Source organism: Eptesicus fuscus, chromosome 6, assembly GCF_027574615.1.
Source record: "Eptesicus fuscus isolate TK198812 chromosome 6, DD_ASM_mEF_20220401, whole genome shotgun sequence".
NCBI classification, from domain to species: domain Eukaryota; kingdom Metazoa; phylum Chordata; class Mammalia; order Chiroptera; family Vespertilionidae; genus Eptesicus; species Eptesicus fuscus.
In genome coordinates this window covers 85655948-85668873 of record NC_072478.1, presented here as the reverse complement: position 1 = coordinate 85668873, position 12926 = coordinate 85655948, and the positions used below count along the sequence as shown (strand labels likewise).

At 36.3% G+C, this 12926-nt stretch overlaps 1 protein-coding gene across 1 annotated transcript; it reads right to left on the bottom strand.

The window, feature by feature from the left end:
* Positions 1-758: 758 nt before the first annotated feature.
* Positions 759-12874, bottom strand: LOC103289550 (serine protease inhibitor Kazal-type 6). Its single transcript, XM_028145934.2, has 4 exons — positions 12817-12874; positions 10021-10043; positions 2827-2942; positions 759-981 (listed from the first exon to the last, which is right to left on the bottom strand). The coding sequence occupies exons 1-4, from the start codon at positions 12872-12874 to the stop codon at positions 936-938; spliced, it is 243 nt and encodes an 80-aa protein (XP_028001735.2). The 3' UTR covers positions 759-935.
* Positions 12875-12926: the final 52 nt, after the last annotated feature.

The following is a 12926-nucleotide window of genomic DNA, read 5'->3' as shown; positions in this document are numbered from 1 at the left end:
TTAAATGTGCACACTTTTACAGACTTTCCCTGTATTCATTATTGATTTGATAATCGTTATTTATTTATTTATTTTGTTAATCCTCACCCGAGGATATTGTTCCATTGATTTTAGAGAGAGTGGAAGAGAGAGGGAAACACAGAGAAATATTGATGTGAGAGAAAACACATCGATTGGTTGCCTCCGGCACCACGCTCTGACTAGGACCAGGCCAGCGAGGATCCTGCAACTGAGGTATGTGCCCTTGACCTGAATCAAATTTAGTACCCTTCAGCCCCTGGCCAACGCTCCACCCACTGAGACAAACTGGCTAGAACTGGATGTTTGTTATTTATTGAATATTTATTTACTTCTTGCTATCTGCTGGACTCTATGATATTGCTTGGAAAACCAATAATGTATGTGTTCACATAGTATATAGTCCAACCCCACCAATTCATACAGATGTAAAACTATGGTCCAGAGAGGATAAATGTTTTATTGTTACATAAAAAACTTTCCCCCAAATTGGAGAGAACCAATATGACCTCACCTCAACCTTATAGAATAGATTTTATAAAAGAAAATTCTTCATTATACACATGAAAATTCCAAGAATGAAAGAGGGGAAGGGATTTTCCCAATATGCACAATGACTTCATGGTTGATTTAGATTAGAAAAGCAGGTGATCCACATTTATGTCAGGTCAATTATTCCATACTGTATCTACATATTTTCTTGATCGCATGGTAAAAACACAGGCCAGGCTTCTGCAGAATTTATTTTATTGTTAAGCAAATCAAGGAAAATATTATATATTGAACTCTCCAAGACCCAGGCAGAGAAGAAGATGTGTTTTTATAAATCTAAGCTATCTTCTAGAGAAAAATCAAAGCATACACAAGAAAAGAAGTCTCAGAGAGTTGGCAGCTCAGCACAAAACAGTGGCTCCAATTCAGCATGTTCCATAGTGCTTTAGGTTGATCTTCCCACCACTTTTCCTATCGAAGAGAAAGACAAGATATGCTCAGTGCAATATAATTAGTATTCATTGCAGACATTGGACAAGGTTTAACTATGTCATTATCTATGTAATTATTTGATTTTACAGGTATATCCATGTTGACAATGTGGCAGAAGTTAAATTCACTTAGCGGTGACATCTGTCCTAATTATAGAAAGCATGAATCTTAAACAAATTTAATAAGGCTTAGATCTTTTTATTTCAATTGTTTCTTCTCTGGGAGTAAATATATATACAACTGGAAAAGGTAAAAGTGACAGGAGAAATAATGGCAAAGAAACTATAGTGTCATGGTTCTGTCCTAATAGAAAATGGAGGAAGTTAACCCAAATATTCAAGCATTTGGCCTTTTATAGTAGACCATATATTTAGTCCTTCTCAGTAATGAGTGTCCATCATATGCAATCTCAACTTGCCCTACTGCCCTTATCCTGGAAAAAGTTTGGTATTAATTAGCAGGTATCCTATATAATAAAAGCCTAATATGCTAAGTGTCCTATCATTTGTTCAACCGTTCTTTCGACCAGTCGCTATGACATGCACTGACTACGAGGGGGCATATGCTCCAACTGGTAGGTTAGCTTGCTGCTGGGGTCCAGCTGATTGGGACTGGGCAAGATGGGCAGGACACGCCCTGGAGCCCTCCCTCCCCGGCCCAATCGTGCACCAGTGGGGTCCTTCAGCCTGGCCTGCACCCTCTCACAATCCAGGACTCCTCAGGGGATGTCGAAGAGCCAGTTTCATCCTGGTCCCCTCAGGACAGGCAAAAGGACCCCACTGGAGCATGAATCCATGCACCAGGCCTCTAGTGTTATATGTAAATGTAGAAATGTTTATTATGCATTGATTCAATATTTATTCATTTAATTCTATGTGTTTGCCCTTGCAGTTATTGATAGGGAGCTATATAATCTCCATGCTTAGGAATCTTACAGCAAAGTTGAGGAAAATTAAGACATTGATAGAAGACAATCTAATACAAGAAAAGAATGACAGTGGTGAAGAAGTGAGGTTACTTTTAAAGAGGACTATAATTCCCTTGATTTTAGAGCAATCAGACTAAGAGATTGATTGAATAAGTTTTTATTAATTATAAAATATGTCCCATCAGGAAGCTCACAATCTATTTGCTAAAATCTATAGTACCTGTTCTGTTTCTTTAAACACATAAATTCAATAAATATTTGTCCTTGATAGAATCTTCCTAGTATGCTATCTGTAAAGTTTGAATAGTCTGGATAGTAAAGGATGGTCCTCTCCTCTATTCTTTGTTGAAAGGCCCTTTTCATCAGAGGAAAAGAGAGGAGTGAATGGAAATTGTTGCCTTAGCAACATAGAAATTAGTATAAAATAAAATGCTTGAAAATAATGTGGATAAAGTAATACTTTTGTTGTTAATAATAAATTTTCCCAGAAGTTTTTCATGTTTCTGATTTTGATGAATTTTCAAATATTGCTAACATTTATTGTTTTTGAAATTAATAATAACAAAACATAATTGGATACAACTATTAAAAATCTTAGAAATAAATGGGAAAAAATAAAATGTATCAAAATATTTAAAGGTGTATAATTTTTAAAAGTCCCTAAGATTATTCACATTTAATAATTACAATGAAGATTATGCTGTCAAATAATTTATTATGCAAATTGTTATTAGTTTTTGAATGAATTGTTTTCAATCCATTTGCCTGAAGCTTATTTCTGTTATCTCTATGGGTGGGTATGAATAGAAATTTCTAGACTATTTCAAGGGAAGTGTCATTGTCTTATTCAGGAAGTTTGTGCTTGTAAGGGACAGGTTTCTGAGTATGATACTTACGCCGCTGCCTTACAGAAGGAACATTTATTGCCATATGTCTGGCCATCAGAGCCACAGTGGGGATTAGATTCCCGAGTGCAATAGACCTTAGGATCCCCGAACTCAGCACAGTCAATCTACCAAAGTAAGCACAGCAGTGACATGGACATTAGTGCATTCTGTCTAAGGTACTGTTCTACACGATAGAAGCTTTAGACAGCAAACTTAAAATAATATATATATATAATCTACAGAGAGAGAGAGAGAGAGAGAGAGAGAGAGAGAGAGAGTTATATATACAGCATGTCCTGAAAAATGTATACACACTTTAACAGCTAATAGCTCAATTTTGAAATTGAAAAGCAGTTTGATAAACACTGCCTTTATAATTATTCAAAGTATATATACTACTTTGTATACACATACCCTATATATGTATATAAATATTTATATAAGTTATATACAAATATATAAATATGCATTTATATAAATTCATATTAATATATAAATTCTTTATATATTTATATGAAAGTATATGTATATATATATATATATTATAAAATATATATATGTAATGTAAAGCTTCCTGAAATAGAAAATGACCTTGTTTGTCTGTTTATCTAGAATGTATTAAACATAACTGAGACTTTTTCTTTGAGATACAGGATACCCATTTCTGTAGTCACAGTATTCAGGAGTGAGTTGATTGAGTTAATGATGTAAGGCAGTTACTTACTCCTTACAAATGTAAGAAGTAAGGCAAATGCCATAGGTATGACTTTCTGTTCCAACACTAAATTTTCCAATTGAGAGTGATTTTTGGTCTTTAGGTGACACATTTTTTTTTACTGTATTAATCTAACTCTAGTAGCACTCCTGTTTTGTTATAAAGATATGGATGATCATTGTAAAGAGATTCCAAATGTTATGTGATGGCTTGTTAGTTTTCCATCCATTTATTCTCTTGAAAACAACATTTTAATGTCTTTATATTAACTTACTTTGTCTCAGAGTCTGTAGTATTTGAACTTTTGTGACTAAGTTGCTCTATTTAGGATTCTGAGGTTGCATCCAGCCTTGGTGAGTACACGTGCCATGATAATTCATGATTATTGTCATGGGCTCTGTAGAAGAAATGGTAGTAGCACCTATGCTACCAATATATGCCCTCAGTTATAGTGGTCTCTCAAAAATAGCCTGGAGTTTTAAAATTCTTTTCAATTCAATGTCAATATTTTGTATGCAAATGACATTTGAACCATTTTATTCCAAAATATAGGCAATACACAACAGGTAGAACCAAACTTTTCCAAATATCAACTGTGTGGAATGAAGTGCCCTTTAACATGGAGGGACCATACTTTACCCCTCTCCTAGTTCCATTAATAATATCTTACGTTTATCTATTGCTTCACAATATTTAAACCATGTAAATTAACTCAGCTGAGATAACTCTGAGATGCATGTGGGACAAATTATATTAAGCAGTTTACAGATGTGAATATTGATCCTCAGGATGATTAAGTAGCTTCCCAATGCCACACAACCAGGAAGCATTAAAAACCAGTGCTTGAACATATTCCTTCTCATTGCTGATTCCAACTATCTATTATGGTTGATTTCCAACATAGCCTCATTTAGAGAAATAAAGACCAAGTTCATGATGTACTCTTGACCCCACTTACAGTCGGGGCAAGTAAGCTTTATTGAAATACCTTATTAAATAAGTGTGTGGGCACAAATAAGAGGAATCATATCTTTAAGATATTAGCAAACTGTTATCTATATATATAAAAGCCTAAGCGACCAGCTGAATGGCCGGTAGCTGTGATGTGCACTGACCACCAGGGGGCAGACGCTCAATGCAGGAGCTGCCGAGCTGCAGTGACTTGGCAGCTGCGGTTCTCGGGAGACACACCTTGAACCAGAGAGGAGGGAGCCTGATTCCGGGGTGTTTTACCCGAGAACTGCCCTCTCACAATCTGGGACCCCTCGGGGGATGTTGGAGAGCCAGTTTTGGCCTGATCCCCACAGGCCAGGCAGAGGGACCCCACCAGTGCATGAATCTGTGCACTGGCCCTAGTATACTGATAACACTCTCTGAAGGTTTGCATGGGGAAAAGCTCAGCAAAAGAGTCACACAGTTTAGTTACAAAATATCACATATATCAGATTTAAGACAACTGAGACTATTAAACACGTTTTTAAATGAAATTTCACATTTTGTACTATTGAGGCTGGGTGGGATGATGCTTATCAGAGATCTTAGGGTTGGTTGGATAGAAGATGTCTGGGCTTTTTATAGTCCTACCTATAGTCCCATTTTTTTCTCACTGCTCTTAAAGATAACTCCATTTTCATACTACTTTTGGGATAGTAACCTTTCCTTTAGGTCCCCAAATAAAAAGTAAGCTGAGAAATCTTCAGGACATGATTAATCATAGGACTTTTCTTTTTCTTCTCAAAAGCTAATTTATCTTGTATTTAAGTCATGAATGCATTTGCAATTGTGTGAGTCAAGAACAGACTGGAAACCATAGACTTATCACTGATATTTTCATTTATCCCACCAACAGCCAATGGGTAACTAATATTTGTAAGGCATGGCTCTGGGTGCTGGTGATACAAAAAAAGAGTCAGTTATAATATCTCCGTAAGTTCACCATCTTATTTGCATTAGGAAAGCAGAAAAGAACACCGATAATTACAGCACAATGAGTGATAGACACCACAGTGGGCCAAGCAGGGACAATGTGCAGGCTGAGAAAGGGCAGCTCAGTCAGAGACATGTGTGTCTCTACAGTCAGGTCAGTGAGAAAGGAAACAAAAGTCTCTTACTTTAAAGAGACGCCTTCTCAAGCCATCTTTCCATGGCATTCGACCCTCTGATCTTGTGATCCAGGCTCTTTTGTCCTTTAGAAAGCAGATATGAAAGTGGCACTTGGAGGGCATTTACTTTGAGAGCTTCTAGACCCCACCTCTGTGCCCAGACCCACTTTCCCCCTTCCACGGCCCCCTGGGAATAAGAGTAGGTAGGGCTAAGAATTTCCATAAATAAAATAAAATCAATCAAATATATACGAACAAACTTTCTTAGAATGTAGCTATATTTCATGCTTCTAAATTGTCCTGTCCTTCAAGGGTCCCTGATGTAGCTGGAGAGCCATGTTTCAGAACTTGTCCTGTTATTCGTCATTGGCTGGTTGTGTCATCTCAGACAAAGTGCTCACTAGCTGCATCTCAATTTTCTTAACCAAAATGTATTTTTAATTAACGGTTGTCATGCTTCATTCCCATGGTTGTTATAAGGGTCAAATGTGGTCATATAAGAGGTGTAGAAAGTCAGCGTGGAGTATTTGAAATAGTCTTGGACTAGGCATGCAGAAAATTAGGTTCATGTTGTAGGCCTGCTCTCGCTGTAGCTCTTACCACATTTTGGAAGGAGCTTCGAACAAGTGTTCAGTACCAGTAGACTAGATGGTCTCTAAGGACCTCTCCTGCTTTGATAACGTAAGATTTAGCAGTGATTCATTCAGTAAAGTGGCTTACATTAAGCTAGGTCCTTAATTCTTCAGGTGGATGTGAGAAATCACAACTACTGCCTGAATGATTCCTATAAAGGCCTAGAGGCCTTTCTTCACTCACACTGTGTGAGAAATTTTAGCATGGTGATGGGGACAGAAAAAGGCCACTCTCCGAGAGCCATGGATGTTGGGAAAGGTAAAGAATGACTTGCAGAGCCAGCTAGAAATCCTTTCTGTGAGGCAAACAGCGAGGCAGGAGATCATCAGAATATCTAATAGGACTAGAAAGAGCCCACAGTTCTCAACTTACGGAGAAGCAGGCTAAGAATGGCATGCCTTTCCTCTGTCTAAATTCCCTGTCCTCTTTTATATTTTTATTTTGGTCTCCTTTAAATAGAACGCAGACAATTAGTTTCTTAGTGGACATAAAAAGCAGGCCTAGACCAGGGGTGATAGGATTATCTTTCCTCCTTAAAGTTTCCTCCAAGAGGACAGCCAATATCCCCTGAATTTATTTAAAATGCCCAATGCTCTAATGTTAGAGGACGGTACTGTAGAAGGTTTAGACTGATCTGGGTTTGAATTTTGCTTCTTCCGCTTACTACCTGCATTACCTCGTGCAAATAGTTGACTACTCTGAGTTGAAAGGGGTTGAAATGTCTTTATATTTAACTGGAGGCTAGAAATACCTGTCTTCTAGGGTTCTTGTAAATGATTAGTCCTTTGAAAACACTTTGTAAAGCTTCAAGTATCATGTGGAGGATTGATATTATGAGCATTAACAATGTACATTTTTTCATATTCTAGAATTTTTGGATCCCATTATTTCTTACCCTACTTAATGAAGAATTTTGTTTTGTTTTGTTTTGGTGTTTTTTAGGTTGGTGTTGGCTTTAACAGGAGCCTCTGCTTATTTTCTTAGTCCAGCTTCCTTGGACTACTTCTAGGTACTTGGTTGCCAAAGTTTAGTATCAGCCTGACCTCTTGTGGCTCTTCAAAGAATTGTACCTTCAAAATATTCTGAAATACAGGGACACTTTTAGTACCCAGATTAGTCATCTAATGGAAACTACATAATCACTTAACTTTACTGGAAAATGAGCTTATATGATCACAAAAATTAACTTAGAAGTCAGGGTCATTGATATTTTAGTCTAGCATTTCAGTTCTAAAAATAAAGCCAATGAAAATTTGCAAACACACACACACCTCTAGGGTGTAGGACTTTATCTGTTCATCCCTTTACTACTACCCATGTGATTACATCAGCTCCTTTTTAATCACACCAGTTTTCTAAACCCCTCCATGACTTGGCCTCTACTTCCCCTGCTTTTATACCCCTTCCACACTACCAAAATGGCTCTACAAAATGATTCAGAATACACCCATTGGCTATTTATAAAATGTTCATGATATTTTACGATATGTTACTCCTTTTTGAAACACCTGATTTCTGTAATATGTTAATACTCTGACTCTCCAACTATTTCTTCTCTCTTCCTTATATCATATTTTATTTTCTTCCTGACTATTCACTATGTTCATTTTAAAGAAAATTTTATATACTTGATTTTCCCTATCTAAGAGCATATATATTCCCAGATGATACTTATGAGTCTTAGGCATTGTTTTTTTTCTTGAATTTTCATCAAAGTTTCAAACTCTAATTCCTGTTATTAGAAACATACAGGACCAACTTTAGATAATAATCTAATTCAGAATTAATATTTATATATAGTGCATGATTCTAAAAGTCTCCTTTTACAAGTCTATAAATTAGAGTATTAACTATAATCTACCATCAGGTGCTTCAGCATGGAGAGGCTTCTTGGCATGAGCAGCCAAGTGTTGGAGGAAATCTTTCTTCCTTTTGTCTTAGCAGAATCAGAATTGAGCAGGCATGCTCCTGAGGTTAGTTTCAACTTTTCCTGCCTGTCGTTTGGATCGCCACCATCCTTCCAGCCATACAGAAGAGAAATGGTAGCCTTGATGCCATCTGAAAGGTGGCACCCTCCCTTCCCTGTCTACTTGAGCGGAAAAAAGACAGCAGTCTTGGCAAGGCAGGCTTGGTTCGTACTGATTCAGATAGCTAAGGTCAGATGGGGCTTTAGAGATCATTGAATCTAAATTTTTATTTTAGAGATGTGTAAACACAGGCAATGACAAGAGAGGAGACATCTCTGAGATCCCACAGGCAGTAAATATTCAAATTAGAACTCATGTATATAGTCTCTAAGATGTTTGAGCAAAAACAGCACTCCCCAGCACTGGATAATTATGTAGAATGCAGATTGAAAATTTCCCCATATGTGATTATTATTTTGTAAGTCTGGCATGGTGCTGGGGATCTGTATATTTAGAAAACATTTCCAGTGATCCAAAAGCAAGTCCACTATGAGACTTAGGCCCATCCAAAGGAATAGAATCAGTAAATAGTAGATTTTGAGTGAACTTTAGAAAACACTGAAAATCTGGGAAACATTAAATATCCTGGAGATCAAAACCTAAATAAGGGAAGAGACTTGAGTGTTGATGAGAAAACTGGGATAAAATTTCATGTATTTTCAATCTGTGTGTAATGCTTTTATATTTTTCTACCTATTAAGATACAAAATGGGTTGATTTGATTGTGCTACTGTGTATGTTTAAACATAATAACAAATCAATTTTAAGATACAATTTTATATACAAGTACAAAAACGTGTATGTATGTGTCACACACACAAGTGCACACACACATACATTGAAAGTTAAGTGTAGGGCATCATCCATTGAAGGAAAAAGTCTTATGCAATATACTAGAGTTGGAAGAGGTTTTCAACTCTTTTGCCAACTTGAACCAGTTGGCAGTAGTATCTGGAAACTTTTAATGTCAAGGGTTCTTGGGCACACAAAGGCTAACAAAAACAATTGCCAAGGTCAAGTAGAAATGTCCTTTCTGTATGGACACAGGAGTAGGACTAGCTGGAGCAAATGCCATCTGTTTGTGTTTTTGATACTTAGAACAAGCAATCTGAGGAAAAGTTGATGGATTAATTTGGAAAAAATAGCAGCCAGACGATGAAGATAATTTGTCCCCATTCCAACTTTTAACCCAAATTGTACTTACATTTAAGTGAACCAGTCTATGTATACTCAATAAAGAACAGTAAACAACCTTTGTAATAAGCAACCTTTTTTTTCTCTCTTGGTGGCCTTATTTCTACAAAGGAAAGAATAGCTTTTGACCTAAATCCTTCAGAAGCTGTTAATTATTAATCAACAACTAATCCTTATATAGTTTACCAAATATTTCCACATAGTTTATATAATTTCAGTATGACTACAATTCTGTGAGGTGAATAAGATTATCCTCTTTTTTTACAGTTGTGGAAATTGCAGCTCAGAAAACCCGAGTTACTTGCCCACGATCTCACAGTGAAAGCAGAGATAGATTATGAGTGTTATCATAGACTCATCCTATTTTCATTTATAGTTTCTTTCCTTTAACAAAACCCTAGAATGGGTATTTAGGCTCTTTTAGCTCATAGAGAAATTGTAGTTAAAAAATGTATTACTTCCACTGATTTCTGCATTTGGCCTGCTGGTTCAATGTTTTAGCCCTTTTGCCCACAGACAAACCTCTCTGTGGGCTGGGAATACCAACCAAGCACCACCCAGGTCTGAAGAATAGATAAAAATGTGCACTGACCTTTTCTCCTTGACTGAAGACACCTGAAAAAAAAATCACAAAGTCTGAACACTGTAATTTCTGAATGTGTAAAAAGTGGGATTTGCAAAATTGGGAAACCCTCAAGGCTGGAATGATACTTATTCTTGGTTCTTGGTCATCTCAACAAGGCATGGCATGATTGTTGTGGTTTTGTTTTTATACCTGTTCACTTCTCAGGGAGCATATACACTTGGGAAGTGATGAAAGGGGATGAACAAGGATGAGATCAGATTTCTTAGAGGTTGGGGAGGGGAGATGAAAGAAAATTGTTTCAGATTCTGGAGATTCATGTTAGAGTTCTGGCCCAGTTACTAATCCACTATGGAAATGACCTCATCTCTGGTCTTTAGAGAATTTGGGTTGGAAAGTCTCCTCTAACTTTGACATTCATTTGACATTTGTTCATTGCATTGCCTACAGGCAGTTCAGGAAGAGAGTAACTTTGCTCTTTGAGGTCAAAATTGCTTTTCTGTCCTCTATACTCAGCTTTAAGGACTTGGCCCAAATATAGACTGGCAAGGACAAACTCATTTATTTTGCTACATCTCTCTAAATTCCTGAAAGAGGAAACAATCTATAAATACAGTCTTGATTCTCTCTCTCTCTCTCCCTCCATCTTTATAGCTATGTCTGTGACTTTGGGTTGTGGCTGATTAGCTCAATGGTTTTAAATACTGAAATAATAAAAATGTTAGGTTCAATTCTGCTCTGAGCTTAATTCTGATCATTTCTGGGAACTCCTAATGCCAGTGACACCTGGCACGTTTAGCCAAAAGCCTCCTTGATGACAGAAAGTATGAGTAAGTGTCATACTTGAAGGAGGGCAACTGGAAATACCTTCAAGTTCGTTCTCTATTAATGGAGATGAAGAGAGAACAGGGCTTTTAATTTTGAAATAAAGCTGATGACAATCTACTGTAGTGAGTACCAACCATATTGCAGCAGTGTTATTAAAAGTACAGATTTTTAGGACAAGCACTTGAAAATTTCATTATATAAGACCAATAGGGCCTGGAAGTTTATATTTTTGTAACCACTGAAAGTAAGTTTTATGACTCAGGAAAACTCATTATTACAATTCTCAGCCATTTCTTCACTGTACAAATCTTTGATCAGAAGAGGAGAGATTTTGCCCACTGTCTTCTTATATGTAGAACTACCAAGGCGAAAGGATGATTAACATCAGCAACACCTGAGTTCAATACAGTAGTCGTATTATTGAAGTTTACTAATGTTAATATTAATAGACATTTGTTAAACCCTTACTAGATCCCTTCCACTATATAAAGCACTTTACATGCATTTTCTCATTAAATTCCACACACAGGGGTATTCCTTTTATAGCTGTATTTTACAGATGAAGAAAATACTCAGAAAGGTCACACACTATAAAATGGAAATGCTAGGACTGAAATTCAACATTAAGGCTCTTAGGCATTGGCCTTCCCAAATACAGATTTATCCATGAAGGACCATGTTTTGGTAAATTGAGTACCTTGGTGCACAAGATCCAATAAAAAGATCATAAAGAGAAGCAATGGGGATATAAATTAATTTCTGAGAGTATCTTAACCAGCAACTTTTTATACAGTCGCATCTATTTTATGTCATCTCAGCAGATGACAGAAACATCATTTCAGGTTAGTTAGCCTTATTAGTCAAACTTATTCTATAAGATCACAGTAATCCTTTATCCAACTATTTTTTTCTTATTCCTAAATGTATTTTTTTCATTTAAATATAACCAGTTTCCAGTGAATAATGACTTCTTTACCTATTTAATCTCAGTTAAAAAAACAAAAACCTCTGATAGCCCCCCAATTCAATGACTTTTGTAACAGAAAATGATAGATCAGACATGTAAGGTCCCAGGATCCAGTCTCATTTCTATAACTCTATAAATGAGAGAATATCTCAGAGAACTGAGCTGTCTCCAGTTGATACAGTCATAAATGGAAGACATGGGTCTAGGTCTTGGGTCTAGAGACTCTAGTGTGTTCTTTTTCTACTACAACATCATTGGGTGGAAAAATAAAGAAGTTAGGAAATAGATACAGTGTTCTGTTCATTCACATGGCCCTACACTGTAAAACATTGAATCAAAGTATAGCTGTCCTTTGAACAATCCAAATTGATAGAGAATATATGACTATTGCTCATTAAGGTGCCCAAATATATTCCCCTTCTTGAACAATTGTTGAGTTCCCCAACAACATATATGTTTCAGTATTCTAAGATTGGATACCTTTTTCTGAAAGATTTTTCTAATTGAGTTTTCTTTTTCCCCTTGTTTTAATTTTAATTGAGTTCCAATTACTGTATAAGAATAACGAGTACAGAGAAGCTTTCCTCTGTCTTAGAAGGAAATATTTAAATATTTAAATAAATATTTAAAACAACTAGCCACCCCCCAGACTGGTTTTGTGGAACAAACATAAACTGTGATGTCTAGAAGACCTGATCAAATTCCAAATTCTACTTATGAGTTGCAAGTCCTTAGGCAGATAAGAATAGCTTGCTATGTGTATTGGAGATAATGCATAAAAGCTCTTAGTACATGCCTAGAATATAGTATATGCTCAACAAATGAAAGTTATTTTTATCATTATTACTATTACCATTTTCATCATTATAATCATTATCATCATTATGATAATCTCTCAGAATTGGTCTTTTATATCAAAACTGTTAGAATTTAAAATATGGTGGGCAAATATACTTGTCATGTCCGGTTCAGCATAAGTATCGGATTTTAATTTTAAAGAAAAAACTCACCTGAGAAAAAGCAGAAAAGAGCCAGAGAGAGGAGCAGAAAGACACCTGGTATTTTCATGGTGCCAGTTAGCTCACTCAGATCCAGGCTGCTTTGTCCTACTCAGGTTCTC